Here is a 17,122-nt window from a genome sequence, read left to right as displayed (position 1 = left end):
TTAAGAAGTTGAGTTATGGGCAATCCTCCGAGATAACAGTAAATGCACGACTTAACACAAGTGTAATTTATTGCCAATGAACACAAACTACATGAGACATACCAATTTACAGACAAGATCATGCATATATATATGACCACTCTGTTTAAAATGAACCAAGGAATGTTATTAAGCATCATAAACGTAGTATGAAATCATTTGATGCAATTGTGAAGCTCGCATGACTTACTTTCGCAGTTGCGTGATTAAAATTTGGATCACTCAGTTATGTAATTGATAGGACTTTTAATTGAAGGCCTGAATCGGCTTCCTAGACGCCTCTAATGACTTCAACCTAATGACAAGAGATCATTGTACTTCGAATGGCCTTGGGCTTCCAGAAGTCTCGGAGGCCATACTGAATATACCAACACGGTCAGAAACGTTACTCGTGACTCTTCACTTTCTATACGTTTCTGGGGAGCTCCTTTCCGACGCTGGTTAGTCAAAATATTTCCGAACGATTTAGAACCTGTCTGAACTTTTGCGAGAAATACTTTGGATCTCCCCAACACTAATACGAGATAAATCTTAGAGGATTTGGACGAGACATCATGTATCAATTGTTTCTTGGGTCTGTGTGGCATTGTGAATTGATTCAATATGGGTTGAAGAAGTAACTGAAATGAAATACGTAGCACGTGCTAAGCGAAAACTTTAGACGAAATCTAAGCTTTCAGGAAATTTAATATCCAAAAACAGCATAAATTTTCAGTATTCTGTTTGATCATGGAACTCGGAAACGGGAAATAAGTCTGTCATTAGACAAGTAAAAAATGTTGCAAGGGAGAGTTTCTGGCAGAAAATAGCATATAAAATGAAAAAGTAGTAGGATGAATTTATAATCGATGGCTGATTTGGTACTACTCATATGAAGTGAATAATTTACAGGCCGCTATATTTTCTCGTTGCTCTGTGGCCATACGTATGTATGGTTGATATTTTAACAGACGTAGTGCGCAAGAGCACTTAAATGCTGTGAATGCTTGTTAAATAACCATGAGAACCAATTACAATCGTAGTTTATTGACTATTTGCATCAATCGAGCGAGTTAAGTGAGTTCGAAAACTAATCGAAAATCGCAAAATGTCAATACATATGAGCATTAATCAACAGACTTACAGTACAATGTTTTGCAATAAGTAAAAAGTAGTCGACAAAGTTAAAGTGGATATGAGAATTAAAAATAGCTTGAGTCTGTTTAGTCGATCTCACCAAAATTAGAATAATGTGCATTTACGGTTATCATAAGTCTGGCCCAAAAATTGTTGATTTGTCATGATATGACAAACTTAGCCATGAGGTGGTTGTCTACACCGACTCATCTTATTGTGATATCCACCACTATGACCTTTAGGACCTCTAAGCTAAGGCCTGTTAACGAGACACAGTCAGTTGATCTACTCGTGACCTTCAACCAAAATGACGGGGAAAACGAATATCGGCTGAAGTACCAAAAGTTTATTCTCAACTCACAAGTAATCAACGGAAATAAATTGTCAGAATAATAATTGTAGGAATTGCGAAACAAACCGTCAACTTTTAAAATGCCAAACCTAAAACAGATTGAAGCCGGAAATATCTGAGTTCAAAGTTACTAAATAATAGGTTCAAAGGTTGAGTAAAGCATATTTATCCAAAACAGAGATAATATAGAGTCCATATACCAATTCTTCCTGTAACACAAGGATGAAATTATATACTCATTATGAAAAGGAAGTATTTATATGAGGTGATCACGCCTGTAGGCAGTAGCCATGATACTATGAATAGATTTTTCGACGTACGCCAACTCATATCTTTTCTGAGTATTAAATGTTAAATGCGAATCTTCACATTTATCGTGTATTCGGCATAAACGATCTTGTGGTTGAGAAGCAACACCGTAACGTGATCAATCTATGTATCATCTTGATATTTGCACCAAATATATTGTTATATCACCAGACGTAATATATTCTTTAAAGGTCCGTGAAAGCAACCTACGAGTGAAGACAGATCACTCGTAAACAGTCTGGTGAGGGTCTCCACAACCAAACATAGGTCACTAATTATTAAAAGTTGCTAGAAGAACTACGGAAATCATTTTTGTGGGATGGTGACATTATGGCTTCAAAATCTCCCAAACAAAAATATCTTATTGTTCATCGTCTTTCGAAACTTGACGGAAGAAACCAGCTTTTTGGAAAATGTGACTTCATGTACTTTATGGAATCCTAACAAATAAGCCATTTTCGTAAATCAAACAATGAAGTTTTGAAGTCTAGTTTTCCTAGATATGTTAAGACGAAATGATGTTTCACTTTTGCTGTTCAACACAGATCTAACTCAGCCACCAGTCACACTAACTTCACTCAATAACTTTTGTAGTATCTATTGTGGTTGTGTCGAATCTACTGTTGAAAACTGCAAAAGCTGGATATTCTAGATATGTACTCATATCTACTTAGTTTTCTGCAACAGTTATGTACCGATATGGTAATTGTGGGTAATAATAAATGTACTGCTGCTCTCCATCAGAGTTTGGTTTTCGAGAGTAGGCTACCATTTGACCTGCATTAGTGTGCGGTTGCATTGTTATTGTTATATTTTTCTCTTATTACAACCCAGCTATTCTTATTGTTTAGTATTCTTGGACTCCAATTTACTCGACAAGTCCCTAATTCAGAACACGATTGAATAGTTAAGAAATTATACTCCAAATAACAAGGGTAGATGGAAATAGAAAGCACAATAAAAAACCATAGCATAATTACAGTTTTTATATGAAGAGGTTCTAGAGTCTTCTCCAAGTATCGACTAGCGCTGATTGGTTACGAATTAGCCAGTCAGCATGCACCAACGCAACCGTGCATGAAGCATGCTTTAATCGAATTTAAATCCCGCTAACACTTACCTTTAAGCGTTTAAAAGTACTCAGGCTTCCGACGACAGACTGATTTTCCTGCTCCCCAGACCTGCAGAAGTATAGAAGAGAAATATATTTTAATGTAAGAGACGGAATATGCTCACTGAGACACAAAATAAGAAAGATTGGTTTAGCGACTAGTTCTTTTTTCGGTTAAGTAATTCTCAAAGCTGCACATTCACAAGCACATACTTAGTTTTCAGAATGATAATAATTGCAACAATAGTGACATCAAAAATTTGTTAAACATGGTGACAGTGAGGCAGAATAGACGAAGACACACAAACACTATTTTTATTAAGGAGGCTATTACCAATTATGTTGTTTACCACTACTGGTCCAAATAGGCAGTAAGCTTGCTGATCATTAATACTTTACCTATAACTTCTCCTCAGATGGTGGTCTAATGGGCCTAAACCTGATACCAGAGTTTCATTCAAGTCAAGAAATGAGTTTTTACGACATGAATAACTCCTAGGAATTAGTTTTGATCGTTCCAGACCGTGGGAAAATCTAAGACTAATAAACTCCAAGAAGATATAAAGCAAACCTGATAGGAAGCCTGCTTTATTGAACTCCTTACTTGTGAATTTTCCTTGTAAGTTTCGCGTTGATACTAACCTTGAGTAATTGGTCTATAGGATATCATAACTCCAAGGAAAACGAAAATAAAAGAATAGATAACTGGGTCATAAGTAGTTCGATTAATTCTATAAAAACACGGATATCATGAGAGCGATGGCTTTCACGAAGTTAGCTTGAGATGATTGTGTTTAAATTCGTCAAGTTGCATCACAAATCTGTGCGCCTTGAATAAAGAATGGGACTTGGATTTCGTTCTTAATTTGAGAGACTAGTATTGTTTTTGTTCAGCCATGAGTGATGAAGAGAATCTACAGAAACTTTTGCTGATGGGGTTTACGGATGAGGACAACATAAGGGCAGTTTTAAAGTCATGTAGTTCAGATGTAAATGAGGCGATATCTGTACTGTCTTCTGAAGGTGTATATACTAGAAATAGTTGCGCTTTTACTCCAGATAAGGTAAGGAGATGCTCAAAATAAGTTTTCTGTTTCCGCTCGTCATATTAACATTTAAACTGCTCATGGGTCAATGTTCAAACTAAACTATTGGGATGCATGTGACTTGGCTAAAGCCCCTCAAATGAAACAAGCAGCTTATTATAGGTTTTTAATCTAGAAAATATTGATTATTATGCTTGTGTGGTGTCGTGGTTATTGAGAAACGACATAGAATTGCAAGAAACCGACTGTTTACCTATCTGAAATGTACCTGGATTGACAAGGCATGGAGATTATTTCCCTCTTACACTTGTTACCATAGCTTGATATGTTTCTGTAATACGTTTTGGTTTTTACCAGGGTGTGTGTAGTCCTCCATATTTCTTTGCCACTGTATACCAAGGCTTTATCAGGTTCAGTTTTGTGTAGTGAGGACTAATTGTTGGTTGTACTTGTAGCTCATTGAGTTACGCCTCATATTCATTTGATACTCGAACGTCTTCAATACAGAAATTAGTAGTTTTTGCAGGGCACTACGATATGTAAGTAATTATTACGAAGTGCGATGTGAGGTACATGCGTTTTCATGACGGGTGTCATATTGTTGGTATGTAATCTTCTAAAAATGAGTAGATTTCTATATTGCGATTTGATTTTAAGTTATGTAATAACGTCCATATCCATCACTGTTTGTTCCTATTTCTTCGTTTTTAGAGTATGATACGCAGCAAGGAAACTTTAGAAGATGAATGTTCCGGGTCAGCAACTGTTTCATTGGATGAAAGCTCAGATCCACTTGATAAACTAGTTTTGGGGCATAACATAAGCATAGGATTTTCTTCTCTTGAGTTCAGTAGACTTCAAAGTCGTGTTTTAACAGAACAATGGGATATTCCGTGTCTAAGGTCACAATCTCTTGGTGTTTGCCTTATGGGTGCTGTTTATGAGATAAAAGTCAATGGTTTGAAGACATTCGATTTATACCCTGAAGTCCAACGCTTTCTTACTATATGTTTGAAGGAGTGTGTTACTAAGGTAGTTTAATGCATAATGAATTGGTGGTATTTTGTTTACTTTCACTCCAGCAAAAGTTAATTTTACGGTTTCATGATTTTTATTATCCTATTTTTACAGTCGTTTGCCACTCATTGACTGATGTCTCAAACGTATAATTAGATATCATTTTAAGCACTGCGATTTCCATGAAGCAGGCGCCATACATTACAAAGTGAAAGCTATAAGTTTAATTGATATACATCATAACCTACATTCCGTGTAATATTTTTGTTCATCTCAGTGATTTTGTCTTACTTGCGTGACTTATCTTCCTTAGAAGTAAAACTGAGATTTCTTTAGGATTCATTTACATAAAAGTCACGTTATTGTATGTGTCTCAGAGCTGATGCATTGATTAACTATTTACGTTTCTTGAATTTTTGTCATAACACACACTTAATGTCTGAATAAAGTGAGAGATTCGAAACAGTAGTTAGTTTACTGGTCACTTATGCATAAACTAATATACTGTATATCTCTGAAGGTTATAAATAAGTCAATAAAATTTTTACTTTCCAAGAGTAAATCGCCTTTCAAAATTGAAACATCGCTCTACAAGTGTATTCATTTTCCATAATAATATTATACTAAATCTAAACGTGAGAACAAGGATTCATGAAGATCAATCTGTACCTGAGCATGGATGCATAGACCAAATATTTGTCCTTCATCAGGTTCTCGAACACGGATATACCTCTCAATTTCCATCCATAGGTGTATTTGTCGACCTCATGGCGGCGTTCGTTTCCATAGATCGACAGGGTTTACGTATCTGTCATTGAAAAGCGTACTAATGAAGTATATTAACCTTGTACAGGATCTCTACTGAATCACTGCTGGTTAAGTTAGTGCTTATGTCAGGGTAGTTCACTTTCACCATTTTTACTTTGTCATAGATATTCTTTTAGAGATAACGATCTTATCGTCTGACTTTTCAGCAATCGATTTACCAAGAGATTCTTTTGTCGACTTATAATCCATAAATGGTAAAAACTGGTTTGGTAAATACGCTGACGGAATACAATGTTGTATTAACACCTCAAGCAAGAATGCTAATATGTTTGGAATGCGTTTTTTCCATGAATAGTTATAATAACTGTTATGTCCTCACCTTGTAGGATTACCACGAATACGATTGCCAAATTTAGATGCGCGAATTTATACGACCAAGAAATGACTCATATATCTGAACGAAGGACACTGGAATTCCGACTGATCCTTCTCCCTGCCTGTTAAGTTTATAACACAAATCTCAAACTCCGCGATATAAATCATGTATTTCAAGCATACTGGGTTTATATAGAAACCTGACACACCACATCACACCAGAAATAGAAAATAGCATTTGTACGAGATCGAGCCAAAAAGTGGCTGTGATTGAGATTGTAATTAATTAATTGGGTATAACGTAAGGATAGTAAGTCGTATAATAATAGTCTGTTGGTCAAAATAAAGCTCATAATTAGAGGAATATGGATACACATAAACTAGTTACTAGTTTTACATTAAAAAGTATACCTATAATATTAGTCCATAAATAGATCTCAGCAGCTACTTTTCGTTATTCTCGTTGGGATATAACAAAATCATCTGTAGATGTTTCCAGTCATTGATATCACTTTAGTCAGAGTTGGAAATCATAACTGGATGACTGTTTATCTCTTAAACGTCTGGTGGAAATTATTTAATTTTCGGACATATTGTGTTGTACAGTGGTTGCTGCAAATGGTAACCGTTAAAGTGTCGGGCACTGGTTTTTTATTTCAGTTAATTAACATTAAGTCTATCGTGGTGTTTAGGAGGTGAAATATCCTTTGTCTGTAAACCAGAAGTGAGGTGGAAAGACTGTCCAACAGTTTACTTTTAGTAGTCTTTCAGTCAGTGTTTTCCTTCGAATATGTCCGAAAAATTTAATGCAATACCTAAAGTAATATATTACTACTTTAAAAACTTTCAACTTATTTTTTTGCTAAGAAATTTAAGGAAACAAATCGGTGTTTTTCTTTCTATAAAGCTAATGACATCGCAGGCTGTATTCAATTGGGATCGTGATACTTTGGAAGGTGTACATAACATGTTAGAGTTAATAATTCGTCTAATTTGTGAGTATATGAGTACATTAAAAGTGGCCATTCTTGGAGAGATCAAAGAATACAATGGTAAAGTAAATGACAAAGAAGATTCTGTTGAATCACAACCTTTGAGAGATAAACATCTTCAATCTATTGGTGTTTTAGGCTGTGGAGCATTTTTATTCACTGAACTATTTCATATACTTTCAATGATTTTTGACTGTGAGACAAATTACCATCAATTATGTCGAGATAGAAATTGTAATACTGGAACCTATGCGTAAGTCAATCATTGAACATAATACCTTTACCTTGAACTTATATCTAATACACTTGATATTTACTTATAGTTTTAGATATATAAAGATTTAATTATTACTGAACTAATAGGTCAATAGTAAATGATGTCAATATTAATCTCGTTGTTAGCAAGAATTTAATCAATTTCGTAGATCTATTTACCTGACAAGCTCGGATTATCATCAAATTAAGATCCTGGATGACTTGCAAACCTTAAACAATAGAACTCCGATTTGAAGGATCGACATTATAACATTAGTTGTCATGCTTCTATGATGACATATTTTGCTTTTTTTACGTATGAAATTACTCTCGTAATCTTCATGATTATTACCATATTACGGTCTATATATTCCATCATAAACCGTGGCTCCAACTGTCTTATTTATGAATATCATTCTTTTGTATGCGTTTATGACTTTTCACGTAACCTATACTAATCAACCTTGATCCTCTAATTTGAAGCCTGCAGCCTATAAGTATGAAGTACTCTAGATTTAGCGAAATGATAATTAATGACTCTTGGTAACTTGGTTTTAAATTAGTTAAACTGGTATATATTTGCTATTCAGAATTTAAATAACCCTCATCTTACAATTCATTATTTTGTCAGCCTTTTATTCAAATCCTTTTGTATCAGGATCCAAATGCCCATTTTTCATTTGTTTCAAGGTTTAGCCAACCACGAACTCTTTAAGACTGGTGTAACTTTTGAGCTAAGTGAAGTAGCTTACACGTTCTTCTGTTTCGCTGTATATGTTAAGACTAGGCGTTGGCTCTAAGTAGCCCTAAAATATACAGGCATCATCACCAAGGTTTGACCTAATAATTCCAAATCAATGGAGCATCTGTGGATTGTTACTAATAAAAATAATGTATTTGTAATCTTCCAATGAATAGAAAAACTAAATTTTCTGACGTTTCACGACGCAGTGTATGCTACTTTTCCAGAGAATAAATAAGCAAATTAAATTAGCCCAAGTTAAAATGGTACAAAAGAACAGCAAAAATATTTAGTACGATCAATCAAAAGCAGGTCTGACCGAGTCAATGTTCTGTCACTCTAGTCAAGGCGATTTATGATTTAATCCTAAATATTATTTTGTACCTAGAGTAGGAGAAATATATCCCAAACATTAGGGATTGTTGTTTGAGATGTGTACAAGACTGAATTTTGTCAGCATTTTTGTATACTCAGTCCAGGTGAATTATAGATCAACTCCTAGAAGATTTTACAAAAAATATGTTTTTACTGTCTTGTACACTCCAATAAAGCACTGATTTCAAAAGAAACGGTATCACTTTGTGTTGTAGCTTCCCTCTACAGTGACGTGATATGGGTTTATATATAGAACAAAGAAGTAGGTTTTTTGTGGATCTTAGCTCTCTTTAAAAGTTTTCTTTATAACCTTTTTTTAAAGTGATCCATTCAATGACTGGAGTCAAATCGCTCATAAACATTTGGAAAATATCGTCTTTGCTGAGGCATTACCAACTCCAAGGAATTTTTATCTTGTCAATTTGCTCAATTGTTTTGGTGTTTACAATGGTTTCAGTCTGCTTAGTTGGTTTGCAACTCAATCCTGGTCTAATATAAATGTTAGTTAATGCTTTTAAATTCATACATTACCAGTGTGTTCGTTACTTTTTAGAAGCACTTATAATGAATGCTCTGTTTAAAATAATCACCATTTTCTTCAGTTACGAAGAGTTCATATCTGCTTTTTAGAACTGCTGTAAGCTTAGTATAGTTTTGTAGGCTCAGTCTTCTAGTTTCAAAATCACGACAGCTTTTCATTTTTCACACCGAATCGGGAATAACATATAGACAATTGTTAGCATTCCAAGATAAATAAAATAGTGTTGTAGTGTGGCGTTGAGTCGCCGTTGACTATGATCACCACTACAGGAAGACTACGTGCCAGTTAACCGACAAGATCCCCCCTAGGCCAAATATCAGAAGGCAGTTGGTGGCTTTAGTAGAGATGTATTTGTTGGCGATCTTGTGGTATCAAAATAATACCGAGATCGTGCCAGGTTACAAGTGTGGTTACTGAGCGTAACCGAATTCGTGCAAGGTCACAAGCAACGGAAGAATGTATGTGTTTTGGTACAGTTAAACAAACAAGTACGGTAAAACAATCCCCGGTACAATTGGTTATAATAATAATTGTTTCCATTACACCAATCGCGTTCTCTTGATAAAAGTAGGTCAATACAATGTAAAGAAATATCTTTGAAATATTTTGGTTGGTAGTTGTTAATGTTTTATTAGACAATGTTGACGCGTAATATAATGAAGTAGTAACATAACTTATTTACATGTAAAAATTTATATACTCCGGTTTGAACCCCACTGCCACTAACCTAATTTTATAAAAGTCGATTAACTTGAAGATAGTTTTTGTTTCGAGTTAAAATAATCGATTTATGCCGTAATCAAAACGGCAGTAAAGTTACATAGATGTTTCATCTTAGTGTAAAACAGCTTCTGGATATACCGTGCATTCATTCCCAAATGAATACTGAAATTAAGCTAATTAGTTATCACCAAAATTATCCCTATGAATCCCAACTTACTGACGGGAAATTGTCTATCCTATGTGAATTGAAAATACAGGAAGATAATCACAAGCAATCTGGATTCAGGAGTACTAATCCTGGAATCTCGATCCTGTTATTCAGTAGTAATGTTTACTCTGACTAGTTCATAGTTTTTTCCTCCTCTAAGTGTAAAAAAACTAGACAAAAGATTTCAACTATCCATGTATTCACATTTTTCTGTTTCTCGATTCACCTGTGAAGGAAGCAGATTTAAAAACTTTTCGAAATCGTTCATGTTTTCATTCCTTTCTAATACTTCTCTTTTTTCAGTCTAACCCAAGACACTTTTGTGCGCATCCATTGATTTTTTTAAAGTAGAAATTTCATATTTAATAAATGAGCTAATTAATTTCTATCGTTCACTAATTCACATTTACTAATGTCTACCATTCACATCCTTAAATTTGGTTTTTGATCCCGTTTATTTTTCTATTTCCGTTACTTGGTTGTTTGATTGTTTTATTTTATCAACCATATTGGCTTTCTAATGTTTTCTTGCTTCTACTTAGCTTACATCGATATTTCTTCTTCCAATGGCTAAATGCTGTGATTATTTAACTTTGTATACTCTGAAAAGTTATGCAGCCAAGGTTATGTATCGTGTTATTTGGCGTTTATCAAATTTATGTATAGAAGATTTTAAAGATAGAGTAAGTTAATTCGGTGATAAATAATCAATAGTTTCTACATTAAGGTATGTAACTGTACGTGTTTGATTTTACTAAAACCTAGCAGACTTATACACATTATTTTATCAGGCATTCGGTGAAGTTCAATTTGTGTTTTGTCAGTAGTCAATTTATTATTTCATTTACGGAATGATTAAGTTAGTAATTCAAAGATGAGTGGTTTGAATGGCATTAATAGTTAATTTATATTTAAACTTTTGATATCTTTTCTTGTACATATATCAGAGTTTCTTAGACAGGTTATAAATGGTTAAATCCACAAAATGTCCTTAATGTCATCTATTATTCTGCTATTCACCTTTTGCACATCTAAATATTTTTACTAGTTATTTTCTTTACATGAGCACTTCTCATTTGTTTTCTGATTACTCTTTGATGCGCTTATTTCACGCTCAACCTCCAGCGGCATTGTGAATGTATTTAAATGAGTATCTTTTCTCCTAACTCAATGTCTTTTAATCTATCCAATAAATCTACTGAGAAAAAATTGGATGTTTTTGATCAATATATTTGGAAGAGCGGAATGAATTGAATGAAGTGAGTGCTTAATTTACTGAAGATAAAGTAATCTACACCGTCTAGGTAATATCTATCGAATCCATTGACTGATTTTGTTCTGCTTTATATTTTGATCATAGGTCGATAAAATGTATGTCGTTCAATTGTCATTCTCATGTGTGTAGAACTCTTATATAGAATTTTTGAATAAATCGTTCATAAAAATATTAAAATCCACTTTCAACACAAATATTTATGAAAATGTGCTTTGATTCTAGTATTGATTTTTGCTGTTGTTTCATCAACGTGTGAAGGCTAACTTTTGAGTTTTCTTGAAGTTATCTCGAACATGAATTTAAACATTTCAAAAAACGTATGTGGCTGGTATTGTATTACAGAATTTCGTAATGATCACGGTTTGATTTGTACATCGGTTACTGATGAAAAGAATAATAACTATAGATTACTGTTATTTGAAGAGTTATTCAAATTGCATGCTATCTTAATGACATAAAATGTATAAATGTATTTCATATATCTTGCTTAATAAAACATGACGACATAGGGAAAATATGTTGCCTAAGATGCATATTGTTCAGTATCATTGTATGGTAAAGATGACTGTTCAAAAAGTCAAGTCTTTAAAGTCTGATTAATTTAATTAATAATTCAATGTTCGTTAACAAATCATTCAGCGTATTCTCCCCCTATCTGAAATATCTGGAATCCATATTGTAACGAAGCTTCTAACAATATGCATGTTTACTATTCTGTAATTGTCGTATTTCTTTAGTGAATATTAACTCATTATGAGAACAATCTTTAAATTTTGTTACAATCTTCAACGGTTCGAAAATGTTTTGATGGTAACTTACATCTTATACGCTAGGCGTCATTTTCATGTGGACTTGAATAAAGACACATTTTACAAAAACAAACTTCTGATATAAATTAAAGAAACACAATCATGTGGAACGAATGAACGTATAACATAAGATACAATTTATCCTAATCACTGAACTTCATATTCTGTTGTAAAGATAATGACATCTAAGTGATTTACATGAATATTTTTTTACACAAGTAGCCTTTATCATTTGAACGGTTTAGTAAAAGAAGAAGAAAAGTTTTATTTGATTTTTCTAAAGTTAAATAATATTGATATGTTCAGTTATTTTTCTGATGTCTTATGTCTACTGATCTACAGTTGTGTTGTATTTCTTGTTCTTTTATTTAAAAAACACAGGATTCACGTATATTTGAGCTGATCACCAGCATTCGAGTTTTAACATATCGTTTGGTAGATTTAAATGTTGCAGATAATCTTGGTTCTTTATTGACATCAGAAGAATGTAGTTTTTGCTTAGGTAGTTTAATGTTCACTGTTTTTGAACCGAATTGGGATGATGTTATCTTACGATATAAGAAAAACAATTTTAATCAACAATTAAACGATCAAGTATCATTGTTTTCTATTCCTGTAATTGATAAATTACATTACAGTCTGTTGCTTACAGCTATATCACCACCACAAGGTGTAGGTGGTGCAACGTTTAACGGACGTATGATGGCTTTAAGAGAACTTATCCAACAATTGGAAGTATCAAAACAATTTGAAAATGTTAATAATTCATCTAGTAATTGGAATAAAAATAATCAAAAAAGATCACGTCCAATTGTTTCACTTACATCAGCTAGTTTATTAGCTACAGAAAATGCTGCATTCTTAGCTAAACGTCAACGGAGACGAGTTTTACGCTTAGATCAGTTAATGTTTTGGATTCAAGATAACGAAGTGATATCCAAATCTCTACGTAAGTATTTTCAATAATATTGAATATTCATTATACTCAATGAATAACCTTAAGTAAGTGTTATGGCTTTAGGTTGCTGTCGATTTTTACCCTGTGTTATCGATCGATTACAGTGACACGTAAACACGAACGGACGGCCTAGAGTCTCGATTGGTCTCGCTCCCCTGTCTAGCCCAGTCAGTTGAGTCCAGAACACAAGCCACAGCCTCGGAGATATGAATCATTATATTTCAAACATACTCTATTTATATACTAACCAAGCATACCACATCGTACCATAAAAATAGGAAACAACATTTTGTACAATACTCAACAAGTGAACAGATATCGACCAATAGGAAATGTCCATTTAAAGTCCAAGGACACCATTGGACTTAACATGATAATTATTGGTCTATTCCTCCGCATCCACAACAGTAAGTAAAGGTGTTTTTATATTTTAGCAGTTCAACTAAGTGTTGTCTATATAGTATTTTGGTTCTCAGTGTCACTTTTTTCTTACCATATACTTGGGTAGGTTTGCAAATACAATTGTTTACAAAATTCCCGCTTTCATTCATATTGCCTCATGGAAATTGCTTACCGGAGGTTTCGTTATGATTTGAACCTTTCAAGTTATGCAAATGTACTAACCTTTGACTGTAAAACAAATGACATTTTATCCAAGTTTGGTACTTCTTTTCATTTGATCAGTAATGAGATGAACTTAGTTCTTATGATTAATATTTTCTTTATTTCCTGTCTAAACGTTTTTTTAAAATATTTTTAGACAAATTGGATAATACAGCGTATATGACTACTTTAAATAACTTTTTCCGTGCTCTTGGTGAGCGTATTACAAATGATGATTTAACAACTTTGTGGCATCGAACATCACATCAAAATGGTGCAGCAGTAGATAATATATTAAATTTACTCACAGATTTGGCATCGTCTCGATTTACTCAATCTCAATTAAAGCATTTATTTTTTCTTGTTGAACTGGTTAGTTGAACGCTTTACATTATTTATAGGCTTTATTTAAAGTTCATTTTTAAACTAATCCTCACGAGTTGACATTAACTGAAATAATGTTGATGAATACAGTGAATCATCGAACAGCTTTTGTCATAATTTGAGATTTATCAACATTACAAGCCGAAAAATGTGCGTGTTATGGAATATACAACCTTTAGATTTTGCAATGAGCATGATAACATTGGACAATTAAATTGTTACCTACCGGTTTTCACATTTGAAACTCAGTCCATTTGCAGTATAGTGCGTTCTTCACGTAATATTATCAGTAGCCCGTGGTTTTGATGTTTCTTTAGTTGATGCTGGTTAATGATGAAAATTCCCTTCAACTTGTTTGTAATGTATCCAAATCATTTTTTACTATCATAAATACTATTAATTTTTAGTTTGCAATTTTCAAACACCATTTTATCATACTTCTATTGATGTCATCTGTTCTTGTATTGTTTGATTCATTTTCATGGTGACATTTTTATTGAATAGTATATTTGGAATTTTCATATCTTGTTTTATAAATTTTTTCAATTAACGTTAATTTTATCTAAAAAATTAATTATTAGAATAGTTAGAAGTAAGACTGTTCAAAGTAGTGTTTTCAATGTTCTTGTGTATATTAGTATTAACTTAAATGTTTTGTAGTGCACATGTCTCTTGTATATCATATTGATGTACAGTTAAATTTAATTTTACAGTATCTAAGCTTAAATAGACTGTTCCCCAAGTAATCTACAAACGTATAAGTGACTCATAGATAACCTGGCTACGAAGCTAAGAATTTTCAGATATTTATTAGAAATACTTTTCAAATTTTCACCTTTGTTATAACCTGGTCCTACGTTGTAGTTGACTGACTGACTGACCTAAGAAAATATATGATGTTGAAATTCATACGACAGGCTACACTGAAAAGTCGTTCATGGAGGACATCTAACCCATGCATTCCAGGTGAGGAATGGTTTCAGACAAAGCTGCTTACTCTGATTTTTCCTTTTTCTTCTGGTGGTTGACTGGATTAGGAAGACCTCCACATCTGAAAGGAAGTATGGAATACAATTGATAGCTTGCATGAAACTAGGCTATTTGGACTTTGCAGATGACCTAGCTCTTCTATCCCATACCCACCAACAAGTACAGGTGAGGAAAGCCATTGTAGCAGCAACCTCTGCATCAGTAGGTCTCAACATACACAAACGTGAAAGAACACATTGCATCAGGAATTGGAAGCAGATATGAAATTGATGAATAGCAACTGGAAACAAGTGGAAAGAATTTTTCAGTACAGAGTTGGATGGAGAATGCTAGTGGTTGGTTTGTGCTCCTCCACGAGGGGTAACAGGCGTAAATAAGTAGTCAAAGTAATAAGTACAGCAACAGAATAGCAATGAACTAAATCTATCTTTCCATTCACTCACATGTTTTTACCAAAGTTGGATAGTGGTTAGTGGTGGGATCCAGGGCTCACCTTTCTTCCTACTTGCGATTAGTCAGTCGGGTATACCTGCGTCTTAGTGAAGATTAAAATTATTCACAAATTTCTCATATATATGGCGTTGCCCGTTTCTAGAGAATTAGTGCGAACTGAACAGTTATTTATTTAAAAACAACATCATTGTTTTCTAACCATGCTAAACGTGAACATGTAACGCTAATACAAAATGCATTACGGTATAAATTGTAAAAAGTTCATTTATAAAAGTGTTCTCCAAATTATAATTGGAAGATTGCACTTTATTCAATTTTCATGTGATAAACTGGTTATTATTGATTTAAATTATTCATATCTGCTAATCAGTCTATCACCTAGTAACCCAATTTTCATCGATCCACATATAATAGTATCCAAAGTTTAATGCCCAAGTTATAAAATACCTTCGTCATTATCATACACGTTTGAACTTGATGAGCTTTCCCTTTAGGTGACATGACTAACTCATAACTAAATTGATAATAAAAGCAGTTTAGATTAAGTACGAAGTTTCCATGATTTTTAATAATTACATAACAGGTAGATTATAGGTATTATCTATATTAGTCATGCTTATTTAATTCTTCAACTTACTTAAATTTCTTTAGAGCTGGATGAATCTAGATCTACAAGCAATTTCACATAACTTTCCTGATATTAAATCTAATAACAATCGAAAATCTAAAACATCTCTTATTCAATTACCTCCTCCTGATGAGCCATCTACCATACGTCATGCACGTGCAAGACTATTGAATATGATTGGTAGAATTGGAATATCTTCGAGAGATCCTAACACAGCTGATATGTGCATAGAATTATTATGGCGTTTAGCTCATTCAGATTATTCAGAAGAAGCAAAAACTTTTTCCAGACAAAATTATAAACCAAAACAATCATCACCACAAAAGATAACTTTTGTAGATCGTATTCTTGTTTCACATGGGCACAAAATGGACACAACAGATCCTACTGTAGCGTTGGAATTCTCAAAATATATGCACCCTGAACCGATTGAAGCAGCTTTAGCCCAACAGTTAGTTATTATTCGTGAATTTCATTGTTCAGGTGTAGAGCAAAGAATACGAGCGATGCGCTGGTTGTTAGAAGCTGTAGGTCATATAAGCAGGGTGAGCTATTCATTTGTAATTGACATGTCAGCTGTTTAGAGTATAATATGTATATTTTTGCGTCATTATTTATTTACTGTCATTTATTGCGTTTACGTCCTATCCTAAGAAGATGAAGCTTAAACAGCTTTTTTATATAAATAGTATTACGTATTCTGTTATTGCAGTTCTCTAACAAAACTGAATTTCTGATGTTATTATGGGTAACGTTTACAGTGTAAAAAACAAATCATGTGTAACTAATAAACAATCTGTTTAAAATAAATAATAAAATAATTCTTAGTGTCCTATTTCATAGAAAATTGAATTTCTGACTTTTCACGGTCATTACTACAGAAACACAAGTTATAAAGTGAAATAATCTTGGTGATACTTATAAAATATTTATTTGTTAGGTATTATTTGTTAAGTGATCTGTTTTTCAAATAAATGAGTTTTTAATGTTAAATAAATGGAATAAATAACACTATGGAATTAACCTTAAGTTGTACCTGATAGTTTATCTTG

At 33.2% G+C, this 17,122-nt stretch overlaps 1 protein-coding gene across 1 annotated transcript in view; it reads left to right on the top strand.

Annotated features, from left to right (window-relative positions):
• Nucleotides 1-3,823: 3,823 nt before the first annotated feature.
• Nucleotides 3,824-17,122, top strand: part of MS3_00010431 (uncharacterized protein) — a gene marked incomplete at both ends in the record, with an annotated part of 84,184 nt that continues 70,885 nt past the window's right edge. Inside the window, 8 exons of the mRNA XM_051218796.1 lie at nt 3,824-3,991; nt 4,685-5,005; nt 7,041-7,378; nt 8,820-8,997; nt 10,512-10,652; nt 12,436-13,003; nt 13,773-13,987; nt 16,094-16,615. Of these exons, the coding sequence (XP_051071933.1) occupies nt 3,824-3,991; nt 4,685-5,005; nt 7,041-7,378; nt 8,820-8,997; nt 10,512-10,652; nt 12,436-13,003; nt 13,773-13,987; nt 16,094-16,615 (2,451 nt within the window). The remainder of the gene's footprint in view (nt 3,992-4,684; nt 5,006-7,040; nt 7,379-8,819; nt 8,998-10,511; nt 10,653-12,435; nt 13,004-13,772; nt 13,988-16,093; nt 16,616-17,122) is intronic.

Source organism: Schistosoma haematobium, chromosome ZW (assembly GCF_000699445.3).
Source record: "Schistosoma haematobium chromosome ZW, whole genome shotgun sequence".
Lineage (NCBI taxonomy): Eukaryota > Metazoa > Platyhelminthes > Trematoda > Strigeidida > Schistosomatidae > Schistosoma > Schistosoma haematobium.
This window is presented reverse-complemented; position numbering and strand designations above follow the sequence as displayed.